Source organism: Haliaeetus albicilla, chromosome 4 (genome assembly GCF_947461875.1).
Source record: "Haliaeetus albicilla chromosome 4, bHalAlb1.1, whole genome shotgun sequence".
In the NCBI taxonomy this organism is placed as follows: Eukaryota; Metazoa; Chordata; class Aves; order Accipitriformes; family Accipitridae; genus Haliaeetus; species Haliaeetus albicilla.
The window spans coordinates 20233304-20259702 of record NC_091486.1 but is presented as its reverse complement, the minus strand read 5'-3'; the positions used below and the strand labels follow the sequence as shown (position 1 = coordinate 20259702).

The 26399-nt window shown below is 35.9% G+C and overlaps 1 protein-coding gene across 3 annotated transcripts in view; it reads left to right on the top strand.

Moving 5' to 3' along the window:
• Positions 1 to 26399, top strand: part of KCNH7 (potassium voltage-gated channel subfamily H member 7) — a 247811-nt gene that overhangs the window by 177683 nt on the left and 43729 nt on the right. For all 3 annotated transcript variants that reach the window (XM_069781253.1, XM_069781252.1, XM_069781251.1), the window contains one exon: positions 17960 to 18385. In XM_069781253.1, the coding sequence (XP_069637354.1) occupies positions 17960 to 18385 (426 nt within the window). The remainder of the gene's footprint in view (positions 1 to 17959; positions 18386 to 26399) is intronic.

Genomic DNA, 26399 nt, shown 5'->3' with positions numbered 1-26399 from the left:
ATGCAGAGTAGCATAACATCTTCTGGATGCCTGTTTCTGCATAACATTGACTTTTACTCAGAGGAATAGTCCAATAGTAGCTGCCAGATAGTCCTTATTGAAAAACTGGCATTGTCATATCCCAGTGTAGATATTTGTCACTAAAATTAAATTTATGTTTCCATTCCACTTTACTAAAAGTTGGGGTTTTTTAATGTTTCACATTATCATTCCTGGATGTGCTAAGCTAGACTCTCTTCTAGAAGAGTCTCAACTTACTTTTTTTCATTATTCATTTCTTTTGACATTCTGTTCAAGGGGACAGCCCAATTTCTGCACTCTTTTGCACTGACAGGATCAGTTGGGATCCTGACACTGATTGTTAGAAAGAGACAAGTTTTCCCAGAGGCACAAAAAGTAGACCTCTATTAAAGAAAGCAGTGGGGCAAAAATTTTACATATATCCCTTAACATTTTTTAGGAATTTATAAAGAGGACTTCTGGCCTTAAAATTACAGCATGTAGAGGGGCAACAGTAAGTGATTTTACCATTTGTTTAAATACTGATTTATTTTAAAGCTTCTTACACATCCAGTTCCCACTGATGTAAGGCTCCAAAGCTGTGAACTCTGTTGTGAACAGACTCAGAGCAGCATGAAGATTAGAATAGTGAGTACCTATGCTTATTTTCAAAGAGTGAATTCCTAAATACCCATAGGTTAACACTGGAAACAAACAATAGCTGACCCAGTTAATAAACTTATAAATTACTGGTCTCTTTATTGTGTTGTTTAGGAAAAATTGTTTTGTGGTCTGTGATCATTAATGTTCAGAGATTATTGATCCCCTTGAAATTCATCAGTCTGTTGAGATATAGCATGTGGTTGAAAGACTTAATATGTATCTGTTGTTTATGATTTGTCTCAATAGCTGACTTATAGGAAGGTAAAACTCTATGATCTTTAAATTTCTTGAAATAATACTTTTCAAAACAGTTTCATCATTCACCCACCTGTAGGAAATATATATACCCAAACTGGTTATATGGCTGATCAAACAATAAATATATACCTTGACAGGCTACACGGTTGATTGGAAGATTGTAATCTAATTTGCAGACATGCTGAGCAGCCACAGCTCTTCTGAAAGTAGAGTTCTCAGTGAAGGGGCGGGGGTCATATACGAAGTGATAGACCTTGTAGTTTCACTGCATGTTTTTGTGATCTGGCCAGACTCTATTCTGTCAGCCCCAAAAGGTTAAGAAATAAGTAACAATATCCCCCAAGGCCAGTCTCAGCTGTTGATATAAAAAGAACCATTACATGATCATGACTTCAAACTGACCTTCAGGTTTTCAGGCTAAAAGAAGACTAGTAGCATCTAGGACAGAGAGGGGCAATATAAGACCTAAAAATAAACCAAATTATTGATCTATACATTTTCAGCAGTCTGATTCAGCTGACACACTGTGCTGTTTACAGCATCATGCAATAACACACACACGAACAAGATTTCAAGGCTGTTCATTTTGGAACACAAGCTGACATAAAGCAGAAAATTCTGAATTAAGGGGAAAAAAATTTGATATGTCTTCCAATTACACAGCAAGGCATATATATAATAATGAATTCGGAGGGTAAGCAGAGCCAAAATTGCCTAGTTACTGTATGGGAAGTTTAAATTAAATTATTAGTTTCTGCTGAAGTGAGAATCATCTTTTTTCTGTTATTTGCTATTCCTGTTCTCAATGATCAATTGACATAGTTTATACAAGAATTTATTTCCCTTTGTTTACAATTATACTTAGCACCCTCATGCAATAAAATTTCACCTTGTATTGTCATTATATAATTAGGCTTTGTAATTACTATAGATGTAATTATAGAAATAGTATAAATGTGTGCAATTTCATTATCATTTAGAAGGTGTGACACGCTGTGTTTGAAAAGAAGAAAAGTAGAGAACATCATGGTGATGGCAAAACCAATAAAAATACCCCAGTCTCGGGGTAGTCATTTATACCTGTGCAAAGATGTCACCAAAACTGTAGAGCAGGCTCTTTTGCACCAGAGCAAGTAGCTATACAAAGTGCACAGAAGCAGAAAATAAAGCCCACTGTTTTGATCAGTTTCAGAAGAAAACATAGCATTTTCATTGGAATTACTTGCTATTGCATCAAGTAATAAAATGGCCAATATAGTTACAGATTCACAGCAACTGTGAAAGACAAAATATTCCTTCCTTCCTGTAGAGCCTCTTCTCTTTGTGACAGATGAATAGGCTAAGGCATCTGAAATGCTGCAGTGTTTTGAGATTTTACAACATATGGTAGAAATGGAGCAGTCAGAAAGCCCAGCTGCTTTGAAGCATATAACCTGGATGCATCCTTAATTAGTCCACGTCCTTCCCCCAAGATCTACTCTTCTGAAAAAGGGATTGCCTGATTTTGCTGAGTTGGGAAAAAGTATCCAGTATCTTCTATGAATTACACTTCTGAGTAATCAACATTTTGTGTGATCTCTTTGTTGTTACTGCCTTGAATCAGATACTCCATGATATGTTCTGTGATGCTAACATGGAATGGAGCATATACTTTTTTTTAATACTAGATCATTTTCCAAAGCAACATTCTTCTGTTGATGCTAATAAGTGGGGAAGATAGGTGGGCATAGGCTTTCAGACTGCATCGTAGTTTGTTCTGAAAAAAATGAACTTGATGAATATGTTGAGGGTGTAAGAACTAATGCCCTACAAAGCAAGTAAAACTGATCAAAACCAAGGTGTAGACAGCACTTAGGCAAACCTCATTTCTCTAGACTAGAGCTCTAAACCTCCAAACTCCCACTTCATGGTGGATTGACCTTGGGGGTTTCTAAACTTGGTAGGTTACTCAGTTGAAAACAACGGTTTCGACACCCACCAGAATGTCCCACCATGAACTGCAGGAAGCCAAGCCCCTGCTTAGTCCCTGTCAAGCCCCTCTGGGATCCAGAGAACTGGCAGAGTCCTCTGATCCACTTGGCATGCACAGCCTGAAACAATACCTTTCACATGTGCAGTTAGAGTTGCCTTAAAACAGCCATGAAAGGAGTCACAGTCTCTCTTTCAAGTAACTTTAGAACCATAAAAAAATGTAGTATGGAAAAGATCTCTAGAGGCCATCTAGCCCAATCTCCTAGTCCAAGCAGCGTAACTTCAAAGTTAGATCAGAGTCAGGTGGTTACCATGTTAACTCAGGAAACAGTTTCTATGTTTAGGCCAGCATAAGCATATACTTTCCCAGAGAAAATCACCTAGTAATAGACAGCAATAGCAGCTGGTGTGCAGAAAGAGGGAGGGAAGAGGGCAGAAAGCTGTGGATCTCATGGGCCAGAAAGAGCTGGCGTTTTACAAGGAACATTTCTGGTGTAGCTAACATTTATGGTACTCGCTTAAAAACAGGCAGTCCTGGGTTGTAGTCCCAGAGTATTTTGCCTGTTACTTATCTTATGTAAAAGACCATCTGATAAAAAATCCACAGAAATAACCCTGGGCACCAGGGCCTCAGACTCAGGACTCCCTCCCTCCCTCCCTGAGTGCCCTTACCCTCAATTGACCTGCATGCTGAAATCTGTTCTAGTGCCAGACACCTCACATGTAATGCACTGTAGTACCAATGTTGGATCTATCCACAAAATGCCATAACCTGGACAATATTTAGCATTTACCTGAAATTACATATTCATGCCTATTAAGAGTCCTTTTCATCAGACAAAAAATACAGGTATGTTCAGCTAACAATTTAATATTAATTTCTTGCACATAACTAGTTTCCCTTTTAGCATAATACTAGCTAATACACAAAGTGAAAAACTGGTGAGTAATTTGAAAGATTAACTTTTTCAAGGAAATAGTTAAGTTCCCACACATCACTAATGAGAGAAATTGATGAATAAACTAAATGTGAGAGCAGAATGTTCCTGCAATTTGCAGCTAATAAGGTGATGATATAACTGGTGATAATTATAAAGCAGTTATCTTCTACTACTTACTAGAAACCAGGTGACCTTAAGCATATAAAGGAGAAACAGCAGCAAGGCTATTACTCTTTTGGCCTGGGCAGAGGGGTAGGAGAGAAGCATGTGGATTGGTTAGTTTTGATGTATTGACAGCTGAGGAAAATAATTTCTGGTTAGGGTTTGTTAAGGTTTGGGATTTTTTTCATAGGATTAGAAACAGTAAGAAGCAGCAAAGACCATTAAGCCCACTCAGCACAGTATGTTATTTGATGAATTCTGAATGCCCTCAAAATTAATAAGCCAAATGAAAAGCTCATTCTTCTCATCTATTATATGTCATGTGTTAGAACTTGAATAAAGTTTTCAGCTTGTAACTGGTAACAGGATCAATAGAGAAGTGCATACCCAGAATAGTTCAGAGATAATGCTTTTTTAAAAAAAAAAAGGAGGAACACTCCTTAAATTATATTGAAATATTAATAAAAACCCAGTAAGGGAAAAATCAGGAAACAGATGTAGGAATCAAAAATCAAAGGGTCATTGAATCCCAAATATTATGTTTATGAGATTGTGTGCTAATCAGTGTGGTAACATGTAGTTGCAAAGCATTTATTGAGCTTTATGGGTGGTACAGGTGACACTGAGCGTAAAATTAATGAGCATAACACAACAAAAATATCTAGAAAATAATTACTAATAGTGGCTATTTCTGGCCATCTAGAGTATAGAAATATGCTATAAAATTCAAATACACCTGAAATAAAATACCTAAATTGCATGAATATTTAGTTGATATTCATAATACATAGAGAACTCAGAGTTTATTCTTCCTGATATCAGAGTGGCCTTGTATTAGATTTATATTAGATAAGTCTGTTTTTCTTTGACAGTTGAATAAATCTTTCATTGTAGCACATGGTGGAATTGTCTTTAAGGTACTTTAGGTGTATTTTCAAGCATAAATCTTTTATTCAGAGAATTGCCAATTTTACATTAAGGCAGCATCTTTTTAAATATGCAAATTGCATTAACTACTTTTCATTTAATATCTTGGAAGGTGGCATGAGAAGGTATGTTCAGCTCTGGACAGCCTGTTCGGAATACTGCTACTAATAAATGAGAAACATTTATTAAATGGGAAGAAAAGTTCATTTCACAGCTTTGCATTTTTTTCTAATCTAAGTATCTGTCTTCTTTGAAAATGTTCCACTTTCTAAATGAATTCTATTAATTATGGAGAAACCTACTTTCTTTTGAAACAAAAGAACTGCTGTATGGTATGGTCTCACATCTGTACCAATCTATTCTGTTCAGAGAAGTTTAGTTTCACTGGGTTTGTAGGTGGGTTAACAATGGAAGACTATAACCGAAGGAGAGTAATACCTTTTTCTGCAGCTTAGTCTGTAATGATGTTAGTTGCTGGGTTTGGAAGTGAGCAAGAAATCAGTGTCTGTGGCTCATGGTCATCCTGTATAACTTGTTAGAGGCCAGCTAATTTATTTTGATGAATTTTGTTAGGATAGCATGCAGACTGCAGCCTCCTTCCAGGTTTTCAAACAAAGCTTGAAAAATAAGTTTTGTATAGGATAGTAATTTCCAGATATACTATGCTGTTTATTTTCTCTCTCATTTACACCTACAATATCAAGTAAGCTAAGAAAACTGCAACAGTGAATGACCCATTCGGCAGTTTACACAGTGTGATAAATTAGTCAATATATCTAGAAAACAAAGAACATTAAGAACATTAAAGCTTGCAGTCAGACTTCTATCCTACGCATTTTTTCCACTGGATTGAGCTTTTGATGTCTGCAATCATACATGTGATCAGCCATAGTACCAAAAAGATTCTTATATCTCCCTGGTTAAATCCATAAATAAAAGGTCCTGTTCTCTCCAGAGCATGAGCTTCATTTGGCATAACACAGGCAAGGGAGAGATTCTCAAGGAGTTATTTTTGGCTCATGGATGCTGTGCTATCACAAATTTTGTTAGAGTACCAGAGTAGCTAGTGAAGAATCATCATGAAGGTCCTACCACAATTCCCCAAAACTAAAATATGTTTTTACATTGGAAAAAAAGAAAAAAGTCTAATGTAAGATCCAGCTACTGACTGAGGAAAAGCAAGTCTGTCTGCTCAGTTCTCCATGGTCACAACTCCACCCTTTTTCTCTGCCTAACCAGTATGAATTGAATGGATGGCTCTTGAAATCTGGATTGTGCTTTTATAGCTTGGTTTTGGTAGTGAAATGTGATTTGTATCATCACATTTTGTGTATATGTATATGCAATCTGTTGCAGCTCCCCTTGCCAAATGGCTTTTTGTGTGGAATGTTACTAACCAAATTTGGTAGAAGGTTGGGTAATGCACTAAATTTTCCTACAAGTGGTGTGAAGAGAGGAACCTGGGCGGAACACTAAGAGTAAATGTCTCCTTTAAGTGAATGAGGATGGCATATGCTCATTAGGCATAAACACTGGAGAGCCACAGGGGAGATAGGCATTTCTAAATTAAGCTTTTCCCCAGCTACCAGAGCAGTTTCAATTCCAGTTCACACCTTTTTACACACTAAGGTCTCTAATTACAAAATGCAAATTTTCTAGAAACTGAAGTTTGCTTTTTTTGCTGATTATGGAAAAAATATTTACCATGAAACTGAAGGTTAAACTTAAACATGAAGGTATGCATAAGGATCTTTTCTCCCTTTCTCCTTTACTCTTGACAGTTACATCCAAGTACTGTAACTACAGAACCAAACTATGGATGTAGCTGCTTCATTTTCACTCCATGCACTTCAGATATTCTTACAGATTTTATGTTCTTCTTTAGCTGCATCAAAATGTTTGGCAGCTATCAAACCAGTCTAAATGGATAATAATGAAAGATACATTTGTCATAAATATTGTGAGAAAGACAAGATAACATCAACAAACACAAAATCTACTTTGTTCTTTTAGGTGACTGAAAGCCACAGCAATAATTTAAGCCCTTATTACAAATATGACCCTTGATGTTTTGTTGTCAGACACATAAATGATTGTTAACAGCTTAGTATTGCCAGAAGAGCAACGACTAACTCGCAAACTCTTTAGCATTTTGAAGGATAGCATTTTGTGTCTTCTGAAATAACACCTCATAGTGAATTTTAAAAAGGGTTACACAACTTTTAATACATATTCTGGCATTAACATTTGCCATAAATAGTCAGTTGTCCTTCTTTGATAATCTGTATATCACTAATTTAAGATTTAAAGTACAGTAAAGCACACTCAATAAATCTGTATGCTTTTATGTATTGCTCTGATGATGCATTACCCACTAATATGAAAGTAATTACATACTGACTGGCAGGAAGAGGCTCCTGAGATATAAGATCTATAAGGCATTTCTTAATGTTTTCATGGAAAATAACCAATGGAAAATGAACAATAAAAATACTTCCTCTCTTTTAATATCTATCTTCATGAGAAAAATGAAAGGTTAGAGACAGTGAGTTTTCTAAATTATTACATGTATTCAAGTCTGGTGAAGCAATTTTGTTTGACAGTAACAACCACATAAATACTATTTCCCTGAAACCTGTACAATTTTACTGAACAAACATGAAAAGAAGGCTGTTCTACTGCTTTAATGTCATGGCATACATAACTTTCCTTGACAATTTGAAGACTTGGGGTTACTGTGTATTTAAATATCTTTAGCTATATAGATTTACCCAGTTATTTGATAGTCATATGAAAATGTGGCATTTCATGGCCTTAGTCCTGTAAGGCGCTCCTCAGTGCTCCCAGGAAGTCCCAAAGCTCTCAAATCCAAGTCAGACTTGAAAGTTTTCATCATCACCAAGGAAGGATGTTACCCTATCAAATGGAGACTAATTGGACAACATTTCTTGAGGAATCTTTGTAAATCTTTAAGACCAAGAATAGTTTTGTAATTCTCTTCACATAGAGAGTCCAATTACTTGATAATAAGGGCTGCCTCTTTGCTTTGTATTGCAGTATTTGTCAAGTTCTCTGATGTGCTATTACATCTCTGGAGATTTCAGTGTTCGTGGATATCATTATATTTATAAAGTGCAAGCACTAGTGAGAGTCCAGTAATTGTTCAGTACAGCTGCTATAATTTCAAGGCATCAACCCAATCACTGTATGCAGATGAGTCATGTCACTGTTGGATATATATATGGTGTGGGTGTGGGCTTCAGCTATGGGATCAGATCTTACATTTTTTCTCTGTTTCATCATATGTTTTAGATGGCGTGATGTAAAATATTACTATTGCTTATCTAAACACCATTTTCATGAGTATAATGTAATGTATTTTAATGACAGCCCTAAATAGAAAATATGAAGAGAAGAAAGATATACAGAGAGATCATTTTTAATTCTAAAAATACTAAAATACAAATTTATGATACACAGGAGAAACATGAATTTAAAGTTTTTCTGCTGTTCAGGCTAATCCTTATATATCTACCCCATTTTACAATTATACACTCTATTTCATGTATTTGTATAATTTTTTAAAAGTGTCTTCTAAAAGACCTTCCATTTCCAGCTCACATGCAACTTGCTATCACAGTACCATTAACACTGAAGCTACAGAATACTTAAAAGTTAAAACTTCAGCCAACAGGGTCAGCAAAGAGGTGTGTAAAACCCTGTCGGCTGCATATTACTTGCTCAGTGTTGTTTCCCACAAGCCTTCCCAAGGCTGGAAGACAGCATTTCTCTCCTCTTTTGGAGGAAACAAGAAATTTGAAAGCAGGTGTTTTGAAGTAGGCTTGAGATGACAGTCTTCCAACACAAATTGTACCCATTACAGTGCAGGAAATTAAAGAGGAATCAGAGCACCAGAAAGCAGGCATGCAGGCAGCAAAATATTCACCTGTACCAATGAATCCATATCAAAAACCTCAAAGATGGAATTGTAACTAAACTACCTAATGCAGAGATAGAACAATTCAACCAGCGTAACTTGAACAGTCATGACAGCAGTGTTACATGCATAGGTGCACAAGACCTTTTTTAATCAATGTCAGTCTATTCCTTGTGGATTTTCCAATACTAAATTAGTGATTCTTATGGCAATATATTAAAAGGTTATGTCCAGGTCTCAGTTAGATTTTTGTTTTTCTTAAATTTTAACACCACCAAACAGCATTAATGTTCAACTTCACTGACATTTTTTGGACATTTATTATAAAAATTACTTAACACTAAATCAAATAGATTCTACATACCACTTTAAACTTACCAATTTTTTTCTCTTTTCGCACTATCTCATTGCCTACCAATTGCAGCACCCCCAGAATGTTGATTTACTGAGTATCCAAAAACTCTTCCAATGTTTCTGCATTTCAGTTGGATTGAGAATGCCACAAAGTCTGCCTTCAACTAACTCAAAAAAGCTTTATTTAGTGGCAGATTGAATTCTGGAACAAAAATGATCAAAATATGCTCAGATAAGCTTTGAGTTTTTCAGGTTCAGCCATTAATAACAGAAGTGCTGTTTCAATGCCTACCTAAAATTACACTTAGTGAATATGTGGTCAAAAAAAAAAAAAAAAATCTGCTATGCTATTTCTGACCCTGCAAACAAAGAAATATTGAGCCCACTGTTTAAAGAAGAAGTTTTATATCCTCTTGTATCTAAAGTCCCAAATGGGAAACATATAGGACAGGCAAAGACAAGTTGTATTTTCACACAGCAGCAGATTTTCTTTAACAAAAGCTTGACTTAAAAAATATGGAGGCCATTAAAACACTGTGTTATAAGACCTCATGGATATACTTCAAACTGTCTGATAGAAAAAGTTAAGTATCAGCATTATATACAAATTGTCACACTACATAATTTTAAAGTGTTTAATACAGACAAAAGAGTAAAACAAGAAGACAAGTACTAACATTCCCCACCATTAGTATTTCTTGGTTAAGAAGATGTTCTTTAATAGCTATCCTTTGAAAAACATGTAAAAATATCTTTTAGGTGTAAAAATGACTTTTAATGCTGATGTGTGAAAGCAATATATAATGCTGTGTTTGGAGGGCGCATGAAATCAGAAACACTTTCAGTACTGGTGTAATCTTATTGGTTGTTCATGTCAGCATGAAGGAAGATGATCATCAAGATGACTGAAATATTAAAGAGCATTATAGTCTTCTGGGGAATTAGGTAATGCCTACCATCAGGGAGCAAATGTTGATTTAATTTCCATTTGCTCAGTAATGCTTGTGTAATATTTATTTTTAGGTCTTTTTAGATATAGAGATCTCTTCAGGAGGTCCAGTCTATAGGGGTCTCACGGTGTGAATAGAGAATAAAAGGGAAGAGATATCTTTGCTAGTTATAGCTTGGTAGCTTCAGTAGAACTAATACACAGGAGAAAAGAGAGTTCCACAAATCTAATGAAATCTCCAATGCAAAATCATATCCTCTTTTAAAGCTGAAGTAATACTCCTTCTTTTTTTGAACTGCGCTATTATTTGGATTTAAGGTCTATGGTCATGATAAAAAGGGTTAGTTGTTACAAGAATATGGCTTTAGCTTCACGTTTTTAATTTCTTTTGTTTTTCCAGTTTTTCCTGTTCAATACTGTTATTTGCCTTGTTAATAGATATGAAAATGAGTTCAAAACTACCTATTAAAAGGAGGACATTGTACTCATGATCTAAGGGGTTTTGGATGATATTGGCAGTGTTCATTCTGCACCATAAGCTGCATCATAGAGCAAACAGGAATAGTAACTTAGCTTTACTTGAACTTAGGAGACGCTACCTTCCTTGATTGCCTAGTCACCAACAATAAACTTGTACAGAGTTAAAAATGCTGCTGGCAGAAAATTTTTACTCCAAATAGCTTTTAATTTATTGTGAAATTACTTTGAGGTCATTGAGATTAACCTAGCCTAATAATCTATGGAAACCTCCTATAAAAATGAGAAGGGTATGAATGTTCTCATGTCACCTCTTGCCTATGTTCCTTCAGAAAACAGAACATGCTTTACATTTCATTAATGTAGTCACCTTCCACTGTTAGACTCAGATAACGAGTATGGGCGATTTTGGCTTTCTGACTCAACTTTGAAATGTATTATTTGGATTAGATCTGAAAAGTCAAAAGTTCTTCCAAACTCCTTCCCTTATTTTTTGACTGGCTACAATAATGTCTATAATAGAATTATCCTGGTTCCATTATCATCTTGTTTACATTTTCATGTAAATTTCAGAACTTGGCTGCTGAATACATTTTATACAATAAGAAATTTTAAAGGTTCTTCAATCTCTACTCATAATAAAGATATTCAAGTCTCTCAGCATACAAGAAGCTGACATGTTTCTAGATTTGCTACAGCTTCCCTGACTTAAAGATGCAGGAGTGATCATCTGTTCATCTGTCAGGGCTGTGCACCTAGCATTGGACTGAGCCCAGCAAGATATTGGCAAAATAATATTTTTTCATGCCATATAGTATTTCCTAGAAATACATCATTTTAACATTATGTTTCAGTGAGTGGACTGGTAGCATCTTTCATAGTTTTATGCAAGATGTTTTATGGGTGAGATAAATGTTTAAGTCCCCAAGTAATTTGGGACTATATTTATAGTTTGAGCTTTATTAAATATCTATGAAATTCTTTTAACATGAAAGGTGCTAAACAAGAGCTAACCTTGTTAGTACAAGCTTTACTTTAATTCATCTGTGGCAAAAGCAGCAATGACAAAACAGTATTTAGTACTGAATATAACTACATCATTTAAATATACAGTTCATGAGACACACTTCGTCATGAGACATAGGAAAGTACCTTTCTGAAAAGCTAATTTATTACGCTTTGCACCCATCAAACTTCCACATCTACCTTTTGCATAGATATCCTCAGTATCCATCTACCTTACCACTGTTGGGTTTTCCCCCACCATGTATACCTCTTATTTTGCAACGTTGCTCTTTGCTCAAATTTTCCAGACGCACATTAATTTTGTCCATGATGAAAGATCTTACCTAGATTGTGAATATGCTACATATTGTTTGTGTGAGTGTACGTTAATCATGTATCTGCTGTCTGTTTGGAAATATACAGCACAAAGTATTGTGAATCCTCAGTGAAAGTGCAAAAGGTCCAATGCTTTCTGAATAACTTGCTTATAGCATCTGGTCCATGCAATCACAATATTCTTACAGAATGAGTTCAGTTCTTCTTCAAAGAATTAGGCATGCTTTCTGGTTGTTCTCCATGTTCATGTGCTTTACACAGCTCTACAGTTGCTTGAAGAACCATCATCCAGCATATAATAACCCTACCCCACACTTGCTCTAGCACTTGCAGTGCTAGAATAGCTAGGAAACCATACTGTAAATCCATGCAGTGGTTTGACAGAAGTATTTCTTTAACAATTCATGGTGGTATTCATAACAGATGGCTTATCATTCATTATTTCTGTTATGATTTATTAATACATTATTATGCTTCTTTACTTTGTTTCTAGTTGTTTGGGTTTTGCTGTATGAATTTGAATTCTTTAATAAATTTATATTGAAAATGCCTCAGAACAAAACTTATGAATATACATGTGATACATAGCAATATGGGTCTCTCAGAGAACGCTGAGAAACAGTACAGTTTGTGTAAGAGATAACAAAAATAAAGTATTTTCATACAGGAAATAAAAATAAACTGGAAAGTGTCCCCATTAAGTTATAAATTCAAAATTAAAAGGAGAAGAGGACAAATATTTGTGTGAATTAATCTTAAAAATAAAAAGATTCAACTGAATTTATAGGAATAAGAATGATCATAATATATTGCTGTTGCATAACAGCTTCTATGAGTGCTTTCCAGTCATTATCCTTTGCAAGATGCTTTCAGTTTAGTAGGTAAGTATTATTCTTTCTACTTGACAGGGGTTAGAGAGGTTAAACGTCAGCTTGCCTAAGATCACTGAGAAACTCAATGGCAGAGACTAGAGTATAATTCCCAGATCACCCAACATCTTGCCTAGTGTTTTGCCTACATAATCTATTTTATAAAACACATTGTACAGGGAAGAATCTTTGTGTTTCTCCAAGAAGTGTCAAACACTGTTGCTGCAGAGCCTATAACAAAAGTCTGCTACATGAACCAATTATCTAGTGAAGCATACAGCCAATGTGCTGCAAAGCACATCAGCCCAGTTTGGCTCCTTGACACTTCACCAAGAAACACTATGCAAAACAAGGGTTTTTGAACACACCACAGGGCAGAAATGTTACCCAGTACCAGGCAGGTTTTCTTGAGGGGACAGGTGTTAGAACTGTCAAAAAAAAGATAACACCACAAACAGTGTAACACAGTTTAAAGTGATAAAGGCTTACTAAATTATTTTTTTTTAGTTGTCACCTGATAGTACCTCTGGTACATACACATCCTTTCTCCGTTTGCTTAACAGAACAGCAGCCATTAATAAATTTTCATTCTTCTTAAATATTTTGTCTCTGAATTTCAGTGAACTACTGTGGTAGGTTGACCCCGGCTGGATGCCAGGTGCCCACCAAAGCTGCTCTATCACTCCCTCCCTCAGATGGACAGAGGAGAGAAAATATAATGAAAAGCATGTGGGTTGAGATAAGGACAGAGAGAGATCATTCTCCAATTACCATCAAAGGCAAAACAGACTCGACTCGGGGAAAAAAAATAATTTATCACCAATCAAATCCGAGTAGGATAATGAGAAATAAAACCAAATCATAAAACACCTTCCTGCAACACCTTCCTTCTTCCCAGGCCTAACCTTACCTCTGATTTTCTCTACCTTCTCCCCCCAGTGGCACAGGGGGATGGAAATGTGGGTTGCGGTCAGTTCATCACACATCATTTCTGCTGCTCCTTCCTCCTCAGGGAGAGGACGCTTCATACTCTTCCCATGCTCCAGGGCTCCGTCCCATGGGAGACAGTCCTCCATGAACTTCTCCAATGTGAATCCTTCCCATGGGCTGCAGTTGTTCATGAACTGCTCCAGCGTGGGTCCCTTCCACAGGGTGCAGTCCTTCAGGCACAGACTGCTCCAGTGTGGGTCCCCTGTGGGGTCACAAGTCCTGCCAGCAAACCTGCTCCAGCGTGGGCTCCTCTCTTCATGGGTCCACAGGTCCTGCCAGGAGCCTGCTCCAGCACAGGCTTCCCACAGGGTCACAGCCTCCTTCGGGCATCCGCCTGCTCTACCATGAGGTCCTCCAAGGGCTTCAGGTGGATATCTTCTCTGGCACCTGGAGCACCTCCTTCCCCTCCTTCTTCACTGACCTTGCTGTCTGCAGAGTTGTTTCTCTCACATATACTTAGTCCTCTCTACAGCTGCAATTGCTGTTGCGCAGGGTTTTTTTTCCCCTTCTTAAATGTTATCACATAACACTGTCACTAACTGGCTTGGCCGTGGCCAGCAGCGGGTCCATCTTGGAGCCAGCATTGGCTCTATTGGACATGGGGGAAGCTTCTAGCAGCTTCTCACAGAAGCCGCCCCTATAGCCACCCGCTGCCAAAACCTTGCCATGCAAACCCAATTCAACTACTGTTATCTTTGAGAAACTAAAAGCTACCAAACACTTCAGAAAGATAAATCTGTCTAAAACTGTGTGAATTCATGACAGTTACTTTGATCTCACTCCATATTTTTCTGTGTATCTGATTGCAGCCCTTCTATAATAAGTGCAGTCTTGAACTTGTGATCTTAGAAAGTGAACACATGAACCTAAAAAGAGCAAAAGATGTTCACCAGCCTTATCTGTGTGAAACACCTGAAGCAAGATTCTCAGAGTCAAAAAATGTGTTTGAATGAAGAGTCTTCTAACTTGCAGCAGTGCTGACTTAGCAGTGAATGGGATAAACAGGAACACACAGGAAAAGTTGAATTTTAGATCAGGGTTCTTTACTCAAAGGCAAAATACAACACAGTTTATTTAATTTTGAAATTTTCTCATTAATAATAGAATAAATCTTATCGCTTAATACTGCTTGTAAAACACACCAGTTATAAAAACATTCCTGCTTTCACCAGCAAAACCAGTGTGAGATGGTATTTCATCAAGGTTGAATACCCCTAAATTTTTTTAAGAGAAAACCCACTGCAGCTAGTGTGACTTTTGCTACCTAGCATTATTGTCTTCTCTTTAGTAAGATGCAAGGAAGCTTGACTTTCTCATCATGTCATGTCCCAATGTTCAGAGACTTTTTAACACTGCAATACTGTAGTCTTGTCCCAGTGCTGCTCCTTACTCTCAAAAACATTTTGTTCCCTAAGCCACCTGTTTTACAATCCAAATTATAAGAAGAGTTTCACTGTCCAGAAGAGAGAAGTTAATAAGATGTCTTTTCACTAACAGTGAATTTGTCAACTTCTATTTTAAGCAAGTGGAAATAGTAAATGTATTTTGGGTGGATTGCTAAGTACACTGAAGTCTGCCATCTAACCAAGATGGGCAAGATTAGCCAACACCGGTACCCAAGACTTGCAAGGATATCACGCAATAGCAAAAAGATAAATTCACCTCATATTCAATCAGTTTTTATTGAAATTTCCAGCATGAAACCCAATAATGTGTATTCTCTTTTTTATGCATGTGCAACTTTGATTTTTTTATTTGAGAAACAAAGTCCAGTCTTCTTTCTCTTGATCCAGCAAAAAAAATAGTTACATAATAAGTGTTTGTTTTCACTTCCTGTTGCACGGGAGTAAGCAATGCAGAAATGTAAAGTTCTACATCACATTAAGAATATGAAACTCACAACCATCAGTCAGCCTCTCCTGTTGTGTGTGTCTAAGAAACTAGCATGGAAAAGTTGGATCCATTTCTGCTATGATCACTTTTATACTGCTGTTCACTCATTTTGCCCAACTGACATGTTTTTTCACTCTTCAGTTTCACCTAACTCAGTCTAAGCTAACCTGGAAGTAAATGTAACTAAGATGAGAACAGGAGCCAGATTTCAGGGGAGTAAGTCTAATTTACATTATGTGTTGCTCTGAAGTGAAGCACACTGGCTGGAATTTTCAGGCAACTGCAAGAAACATGTGAAGCTTTATTGTTCTTGTTTAATCCATTTCCTTCATTGTCTGAAAATCCAACAGGGGAACACTGATATAAATTTTATAAATAGCAGTTCCCTTGCCACATATACTCACACTGCACTCAAATACTAGTAAAACATTCTTGTCAACTCACCAGGTGGGGGTCTGAAAGTATTAAGACTGCTTAAGAGACTAAGCAATGCCTATGCTTCAGCTTGCTGTCAGCTAGTGTGTTTAATGCATAAAAAAGTAGCTAGCACCATTAGTTAAGTGCAAGTCCTAGTTACAGTATAAAAAATAGATGAACAGCCTCTACCATCACCTCAGCATGGTGCTTAATGGCTGCTTGAAGGTACCATCTAATCTTTTGGATGGCTTAATTGTTTCTTTCTTCACAGTTCAAAGGAGAAGAGTGGTTATTAAGCCTGGTGTTCTCACAACATTTTCAGAGTAGAGCTTCACTGAATAAAAAGTACCACTTAGATTAGTAAGGATAGGATCTAAGGTTTATACAACACTTGCTGTTGGAAAGTTAAACAGAAAGGAGTTTGCTGACCCTTATAGTCTTGTAAGTTTATGTTTGAGGAGCATGAAATTCCTCAATCTTGAACAAGCTGAAATCTCAGATCCCAAACTACTTACTGCTAAACAAAAAGCAAATAAAAGCAGACAACGTTGCTGACAAAGTATTTCTCCTTCCAGTCATCATTTCATTTCAGTATAATTATTTGTTTTAATTACTCTTGAAAGATCTGATTTTCTAAACAGCATTGTTTTTAATTAGCAGGGGGATAAGGAATAAGTAGAAGTAACTGGTGGAAAATGGGTATAAGATTTCCTGAATATGTCACTTGCCCAAATGGGTAGCTGCTGAAGGTTGTCACCATCTGATGTTTGTTCATTGGTCTGTGTAGAATGAAGTGGTGATTTGAGTCCCATAGGATTTGGAGAGCACTTGCAGCACAGAAGGCAATAATTAACATCATTGCTGACAGTCTCTGTAACTATGCCACACATTGAATAGGGACGAAAATGTAATTTACTTTCTTACCCTTCAAGGTTTTGTTCCTTCATGTCAGAGTTCAGTCAGACTGGAGGAGCAGCCAAAGGAAATTTGTTTTATCTGGTGCCCATACTATGCTTGTTCTTTGCAACAAAGCAAACATTTCATCTTCTAGAGCCAGCAAATCAAGCAATGCTTACAAACATAATCCCTTCCAAATGAAATTGAAATCCAACTTAGATAACATCAACAGATAACAAATCCATGCTTTTAAAGGAATGATAACAAGCTTTAGGCATTGACAAAAGTAGAAGTGAGGCAAAAGGCAATACTTCTGTGGTACCCTTCTTTGTCATACTTTTAGCTGTACTGGAACTATAGCCCCAGTGAAATTTGTCCGTGCATGAAAGTTTTCCACACCACAAAACTCAAAGTGGAGATAGCTGTCAAGGACACTTACAGATCTTTCTCTAACTTTTTTATTTCTGGTTGCCTGAACATTTTCTAATGAGAGTAGACTCTTTTGTAGTGAATTTAAGATGATGATAATAGATTTGCTTTGGGAGAAAACCACTACATCACTGCAAGAAAAGTCATTCACTGGCCATGAACAGGCTGGCAAGGTTACCATGTGGTGAATAAATGAATTTGATGACATGCTTAGTTACGCAGATTTTATGGACCAGATATGCCACTTAATAATTGCTACAGGGAACAAGAATCGACCTACTGTGTAAAATTGTCAATGAATTTATTGGACCCAGCAGAGATCATGAATTTCGCAGTTTAGTTTGCCAAAACACCGAGTAATTGAAGCTTAATCCTCAAAACTACAATAAAGTACTTTTAAAGTTTGTCCTGTATTTGCTAAGTTTATTGAAAGTAGGAATAGATACACTGCCTGATTATTGACATGGTATATTTCTTATTCTAGGTTCTATCCTTAGGGGCTGATGTTCTACCAGAATATAAACTCCAGACACCTCGCATCAACAAGTTTACTATATTGCACTATAGTCCTTTCAAAGCTGTCTGGGACTGGCTCATTTTGTTGCTGGTAATATATACCGCCATATTCACCCCTTACTCTGCTGCCTTCCTTCTGAATGATAGTGAGGAACGGAAGAGGAGAGAGTGTGGATATTCTTGCAGCCCACTGAATGTTGTAGACTTAATTGTGGATATTATGTTTATCATTGACATTCTAATAAACTTCCGAACAACATATGTAAACCAGAATGAAGAAGTGGTAAGTGACCCAGCAAAAATAGCAATTCACTACTTCAAAGGCTGGTTCCTAATTGACATGGTTGCTGCAATACCTTTTGACCTGCTCATTTTTGGCTCTGGCTCTGAAGAGGTAAGCTTAAATGAATAAGAAATCTTAAATCTTAAGTTTTGACTTTACTAAAATAATCTGTATATCCTAATATGTTTTTGCTTGTCAGTTAATAGGCTGTTCAGTAGTTCTACCCCATCTTTTAAAGTTAAACTAAAATTAAATCTACCTTAGTAGAATAATGTAGAATATTAGCTTTCATTGACAGGAAAACAAGTTGCATGATTCAGCTAGTATTTTTCAATTATACCATATTTGATGCTGTCTTTACAAATAATGAAATAAATATATCATGTATGAAGGTTTTGTTTAAATGCTTTTTTTTAAGAACTGCTCCTTTGATTTGCTGCTTGCTTTGTAAAAACTGCTCATAATGCATATAAGTGTTGTGCTGGCATTAAAAGTAAATTTTATCTGTTCAAAATCTTTAGATCAGAGGCTTACTTAGTGTAAAACAGATTAGTTGTAGTGTAAAGTATACCAGTTAACAAAAAGATTTGGCTGATGTCTATTTTATCAAGAATTTGGACTACCAAAATAAAGGAAAAAAGATTATATGGGGTTAACCTTGCCAGACATGACTAATGTCCTCACCTTCTCTGTACAATAGGTTAAAAAAGTGCTCGATATACGCATCCAAAATTTGCCCAAATGTGTATAAAACATACGCTGTGTTCTGGATGCCTGACCCAGTTCTGCCTCCTTCCAAAGATTTTTGTTTAATTTAAGAAGGGCTAAAGTTATATTTTTTGATGAAAAGTGAACTGACAAGTACAGAATTAGCTTTTTTTGTCATGCATAGAATACAGCAGTTTAAAAAAAAAAAGCAGCAAACCAAGCAAAATATGATCCATTCACTTTTCAAAGGTCACAAATCCATTTCTTAAAAATACTGTTTTGCACATATTGACATAAGGGAAACAGACAGTTTTGTCAACCATATGTGCATCTCATTAATTGAGAAGAGAAAGGTGAAAACTACAAATTAATCAGCAACCTTTAGCATGAAAATTTGCTGATCTGACTGTATGCCTCTGTGTCACAATACAAAGAATGCAAAAACGTTTTAATTTTATAATTAATTCCTTTTTATTAAAGTCATTTGCTGTGACAGCAAATATTTTTATGTCCACTGCAAAAGCCTGATCTGAATTCTGAGCATACCTTAGCTATCCTCACAAATTACATGTAAACTCAATTAAGTATGCCTTTAATGGTCAGTATAAAACAACTGGCACATAGCTACATGTACCTTGAGAGTCTTGTGAGCATATTCAGTCTTAAAAAATTCAGAAGTAGGATGAACATGAGTCATGCTTTTCTTAAACTCATTTTCTTAAATTTTATATAATGAGAATGTTTTCCTGTCTCCTGTACCTCTTAAAAATCATTGTAATAATATGGTCTAATTCAGCAGTCATAGAAATCAATAGTAACATTCCAATAGTGATATTCCTACTAATTTGAACCTGAGTGTACACACTCAAGGTAAATGAGGAATCTGGAGAAACGTGCAGGTAATATCATGCAGTAGAAATAAATTTTGTGAAGGGAATGCAATAAGAAGAGAGAGAGTAGCATAAAAGACAGAGGTAACGTTAATAGTTGTCTTACTAAAAGAGAACTTTTCTATTCAGAAGGTGACTAAAAAGCTCGGAGATTCAAGAGAAACTTTGATCACTTTTTGCATTTGTTAGCTGTGGTAGGTCTCAGTCTTTCTGCAGATTTTTTTCTGTGGTTTTGATAGCACAGACACATGAAAGACAAACATTTTGACAATGGCATTACTTCTAACCTGGACCACATCATTCCCCTTCAGGTGTGGTCTGCATCCCTTTCTGATCACTGAGCACTCATCACTGCCAAAAATTATGTTCAGTGATTGGAAGTGTGGAACATCAAGAATTACAACAGGGACCAATTCCAAAGTTCATTGAAGGAGTACTCTTTGGATTTGACCCTGAACATCATTCCTCCACACCTCCCCTGTTACAGACGTCCTTAAGAGTAAAGTGCCAGGTGCTAAAATGATGCTAAAGGGATAACTTTAACATAGGATAACATTCCAAATTAGTACCAAACAAGTGCATTCTGGCAAGTGAGTACACAAATACAAAAACATGGAACTTGGAACAGAAATCATTGGACCATGTAATGACTTTTTCAGTATTGCAGATATAAGTAAGTTAATTCTTTATTCCCTCAAAACCTAGTAATCGAACAGTTTCATGACCTGGACAGATTAGGACCAGTTCACCATGCCATCATGACTTTCTCTCATTCATGGTATTGAATATGTCAATCACTTTTTCTAAGCTGCTACTTACTGCAGTTTTGCTTCCTACATTGCTAACTATATTTCCCCAACAATCCCTTTTTGATAGTTTAGCAAGAAGCAAACATAAAACTGTTAGAATGGAGCATTTTTCATTTAATGGAATTTTTTCAGTCACAAGGGTTATCTTTTTTATGAAATAGCTCTTTTTTGTTATCTAGAGATTCTTCAAATAAGATCCCCTATGAACAATTGTATTGAATACTCTTTTTATTAAACACCATAAGCTCCAAAGAGAGCTCCATGTGTGCTCACCCAGCTTTAAAACACCTTGATATCAAACCGCATCTAGAAAGGGCAGGAGATAATAATCCAAATACCACATGCAGCACTATGTGAATACTTCTATTTGAGCCATACTTTGTCAACCATAGGAAAGCAACAGAGTAAGACAGTTAACTTTCCAATTTCTAAAATAGAGAACTAATGTAATTTTAATTTTTTTTTTTTTCTGTTCAAACAGACTCAACACAAAATGATTATGGCTGGTAGTAAACCATTCTCTTTTTTGTGTGTGTATATTGTAAATGTTAAGTGGCACCCCTGATACTTGGGAAGATAAAAATAATGAGTAGATGGACTTTTTACTTTCTATCCTTTTGGTAGTTTATTTTCAATCATTCTGCTCAGCTGAGGAGTCTGGACTGGATTTTAAACAAATAATAGTTGCAGTGGCACAGCTCCTTAAAGCACACGCATAGATGATGTCCATGTACAAGTGGAACACTGCTTAAGATTACTAGATATTTTTAGATATATGCATTTAAAATAATGTACTTTTTAATGTATTGATCAGCTTTTCAATTCAAAGACAGGTACGTTGTAGGGAAAAATCAGATGGATATATAGATGGACAGAGTTTCTTCCCTTTCATCTAGAACCTACTGTAATAAAAAATACAAACAAGTGATGGTAACAGCTTCAGCAAGAAAATTTTCATATTTATAGTTTTATTAAATTGAGGCCAGAGAGAACACTCAGCTGAAATATGCAGAAAAGCTTGAAGGCTTTTTCTTTCTGTTTGAACAAATAATAGTGATCAGAGCTATTTTACAGAACATAATTAAAAAGCCTATCAACAGGAAAAATGCTGGCTTAGAAAATAAAAATAAATACATCATGATGTATATATCCAGCATATTCACAAAATGTAGGAGTGAATGTGTCTTCTATTCGTAGCAATAAATCAAGAAAATAGATGGATTTGGGCTAAAATGAAGACATATAAATCAAAGTATTCTTGTTGTTCTCTTAGTTTTGACATCTTCATTTCACTCCATTGCACAGTGTATCTGTTAAAGCAAACTGAAAAGAAGAATCCCACATTTCTAGAATTAGAGATTGAACCTCATAGTCCTGACTGCATCTCCACTGATAGAATCAGTACTTTACCCCCTTCCAAATTAAAATATATTTGAAAATCAAGCTCAGAAAACATCTCAGGAAGAGAGTAATATAGTTTCCTGTGCTCAGTTCAGCAATTTACTTGGAAAACCTATTCCAATGAATTTCATCTTTTACACTGAAGACTGCATAGCTGATCATACAGGTAGTCTGCCTTTGCATTAGCAACCCTGTAGACTGAGTACAGTCCAGGATGATGCAGCATCAGGGTAGAGTCTCTGGAAATTATTTAGGTGGCTGGCTAATATCAGAGAAGCATTTATTATCAACTTTTTCTTCCTTTAATTGTTTTTCAAGACGAAGCAAAGAGGAACCCCAGCACTGCTTGAGCAGGCATTTATTCATAGATCATTTTGGCAGTCCTTTCTCAATGGCAGTTGAAGTACCAGTACCCTGCTATAAATAAGAACTTTTGGTTAGTTGAAATATTTTTGTTTAATTGCTATTTGTACTAGCATTTTGAGTATCATGATGCATACAGCATAAAGAGCTTCAACCATGACACAGTACTCAGAAGATGCTATTAAGGCAATGGAGCATAGACTGAAAGGCCAAATTCTGGCATGTATTAGAGATTTTTCCAAGAAAGAAAAAGGAGTTAACTATGCTTGATGCTACAGTACTTGTATTTAATAGATTTACTTACAGACTGAAAAAAGGTAGAAGGTTGATAGTGGTTTTAACATAAAATATAGGTGACAGGAAATTATTGGGAAACCAAAGACCTTACAATACCAAGAAACTAGAAAGGACCCTATAGCAGATGAAACACTGTGTAAGCAAGCACACATTAACACATATTGGAAGAGACAGTTTGAAATACTCATACACATCAGTGGGTTATTTGGTTTAGAAAAGAGAGAAATAAGAGATAACATTTTAGATTTACACATTAATAATAATGGATGTTATGAGAAAGAAAGGAAAAAAAAAAAAAAACACACAAAAATCTAGAGGAAACCTAAGGATTTGGCCATCAGTGAGAAAGTCATGAGATGTAAATGGCTTTTTGCACAGGCAGAATACCATTTATGCAGATAATTAATTAGGTGATACCAGCTCCCTCTTCTAGTCTGATACAATAATAACTTCTGAATGATACCCTCTGCAATCAGATAGACTGATGCCCTCCTCTTTCTAATCATGCTGTAATCAATTGCTGTCCATCAAAATAGCCCCCTGCTGTGGCCATTTCAGCATCAGGGCTTGAGAAATTGAGGGTATAAAATAATCTCACTGTTAAAAAGAGAAGAATAATCACAGTTAAGGATACCTCCTTGTAATATATAAGGATTTTGTAAAATGAATTCAGTCACCTATACTTAGAAAATGAAATATCCATGAAGTCCTGTTTTTAGAAGGTGATTTCTTTCTCCCAGAGAGAAAATAGTTGACAAACTTTAACGTTTCTCAAGCTTCTTATTTGCAGAACTGAATAATTATTCCAAAACAATTAAAGATATCTTCTATGTGGTTACTTAGCTTGTGCAGACAACCATGTAGGCATGAAAGAACCATTGTAGGCATAAGGTTTTGTTTATTTTTTGTGCTATTGCTAAAGTCAAAACAGAAAAAAAACAATACACTTTTAATCCAGGCCTCCCTCTTGTACTATAGCTAGAAAAAATCAAAAGGCATTTTAAAAGGCCAAATAGCACAATAACCAAACAAGGCAAAAATATCAAAATTACATTGACTATACTGGTTAATGAAATGTTAGATTGGTAGATTAGAATATATGAATAGTGCAATGGAGAAATCTAAGCTGATCTTTTTTTTTTTTTTTTCTATTTTTTTTTAATTTGGAATGAAAAACTAAATTTGGGGAAATAGAATGTTTTGGCAGAACCTATTTAAAATGGGTCTTACCTTAAGACCTTTATCTTTTTAATAAATCTTACCAATTAAAAAAGATTTCTTCAATGTATTATAAGGATTTTAGATTCTGAAAGTACTTTAATATGTGCCATGGTCCTAATGAATGCCAGTTTAAGCAAACAGTTAAGTGCCTTTCATAAATGGAATACTGTTTGCACTGAATATACTATAGTGGGGGAGAATGATCCTGTACCCATCTTCTACCAATTCAGATTCAGAGTTTCAGTAGCTATGTATGTGCTTCTGGCTCAGAGTAAATGTTGCTACCAAAAAAAAAAATATTTAAAAAATTAAAAATCCTCATGTGAGTATCCAGCAACTCTTGAACTTGTAGTCCAGCTGAGAAAGCTAGGTATGATGAAAACAGAGCAGCAAGCAATTCAGAGAAAAGAGTAGCATCTATCAGATTGCTGTTTGCAGACATTAATTGATGGTACCAGATGGGGTAAGGTGGGTAACTGACAGAGGAGGACCTCTGCCTCCTTGAGTGCCGTGCTGAGCAAAGTATTCCAGCACACCAAGGAAATCATTGCATTGCACAAGGCTAGTTCTGACACCAAGTACTTCTGTCCCTGGCCAAGTGACACATGGGAGGTGGACTGTTACTGTGTGAAGGCTACATCTACACTGAGAAGTGGACATCATGTAAAGGGACACCAAAACCTATGGATTGTGCTTTCCACCTCTACTGCCAGCTGTTTTTAGTGTCAAAGCCCCTCCACTGCGTTAAAGAAAATTCAAACTCAGGATGAGTTTCTTAATGCTTTAAAGCATATCTAGTCTCACTTATGCTGATTTCGCCCTGAAGACATGGAGTTGGCTTGTTCTATATAGCTCCCGCATACTCCAGAGCTCACACTGATGCAGTATCTAAGCATGAGATTGACACCAAGGGTGCGTAATATTACCAAGTCTTACATTAAGAATGGGGTGGAACACTGTTGACATATTTTGGGTTCACAATCTACCTTCTGATCTATTTAAGGGGTACTGTAAGAATATGTTGCCTTTTGCATGGTGTAGAGATATGACTACATCTGTAATAGAATAGTTCCAACACCCCACTAGGAACAAATGTTAGCTTTTCTTAAGATTGCTCTTTTACTTAAGGGATCATATTGAAGCCTGATCTACCTTACCAAAAAAATGTACCTAATGGCAATATTCACATGCTGAAGCTCAGCCTAGGCATAGCTTTTTGAAGGATATGGTCTTTCAGACTGTTGAAGTCACAGTCAGCGAAACAACCTTCTTTATGTGGCAATGAGACATTCACTCTGAAATTATTCTCTGTGATGTTAAGCTGAACCAAGGAATGTTGCCCAGTGTAACCCTATATTATCCTCTTGCTCATTTACTCAGAAAATATGAACAATATATTGAGCTGTCCACTGACAAATGCAGCCAAGAAAGCCTCTTTTTTTGTTCCAAGGGCTTTGGGATTTTACTCAGAAACATGCAAGGATTTAATAAAACATAAAAAATAGTCTAGTACTTGTTGAAAGAAAGCTTTAATGCAACACATACTACCAGCAGAGTGGTTTGTAAGTCTCAGAAAACTTTTCCAGTTAAGTGTTATGTAATATACATACATGTTTAAAAAAGGAAGAAAAAACTTATTAAAAACATATTCAGTCTTGACATTTACTGAATACTTTAATATATGTTCAGACTTAATGGAGGGAAAAAGGTAGATGAGTTCTTTTTGAAATTGAGTAGTTACTATTTAGAATGTTGTCAATCTCTTTTACAAGGAATTAACAAGTGTGAAAATTATTTACTGATTGAAAATTGTACATTTACATTAATAAACGTTAAATTCCTTTAAAAAGATCAGAGCCTCAAAGAGGCTGCAATGAATCATAGTGCAGGTCTGCACTAAAAAGCTTGGAATATATTCCTGGTTTATAAATGACCCATTTTTTTTTTAATGGTATAGTACTTTTATTAGTGGTTTCTACCACACACCTGCAAGCTTCAGGATGAAAGATGTAAAAAGAAGATTAATCTGGAGTCTGGCAACAGTAACTTTTCCATGATTTTCTATTCTATGAACAGTGGTTCATCTTTTACCTGTATAGAGTGTTCTGACCATTACAAACAGGAGGAATATTTGCAGAATAAGATACTTACTCTTTGGGACATTTCTGCCCTATTACTTCTCTCTTCTAGAACATGTGTGCCAGAGCATTGCAAGGAGTCTCCAAGTTAGGATCAAATATAGTCACACAGCTTTGTTCAAATATCATAAATACTTACTACCTACAAGGCCAGTCATATGAGTAGTTCCAATAACTTACAGACTTTATCATGCCAAAACATCATTAATCTAATAGATCATTTAAGTCCATTAGGGTGGATTGAAGAGTCCAGATCAAGAATAATATTCAAAATTAAAGAGTTTTCAGCAGATAATGA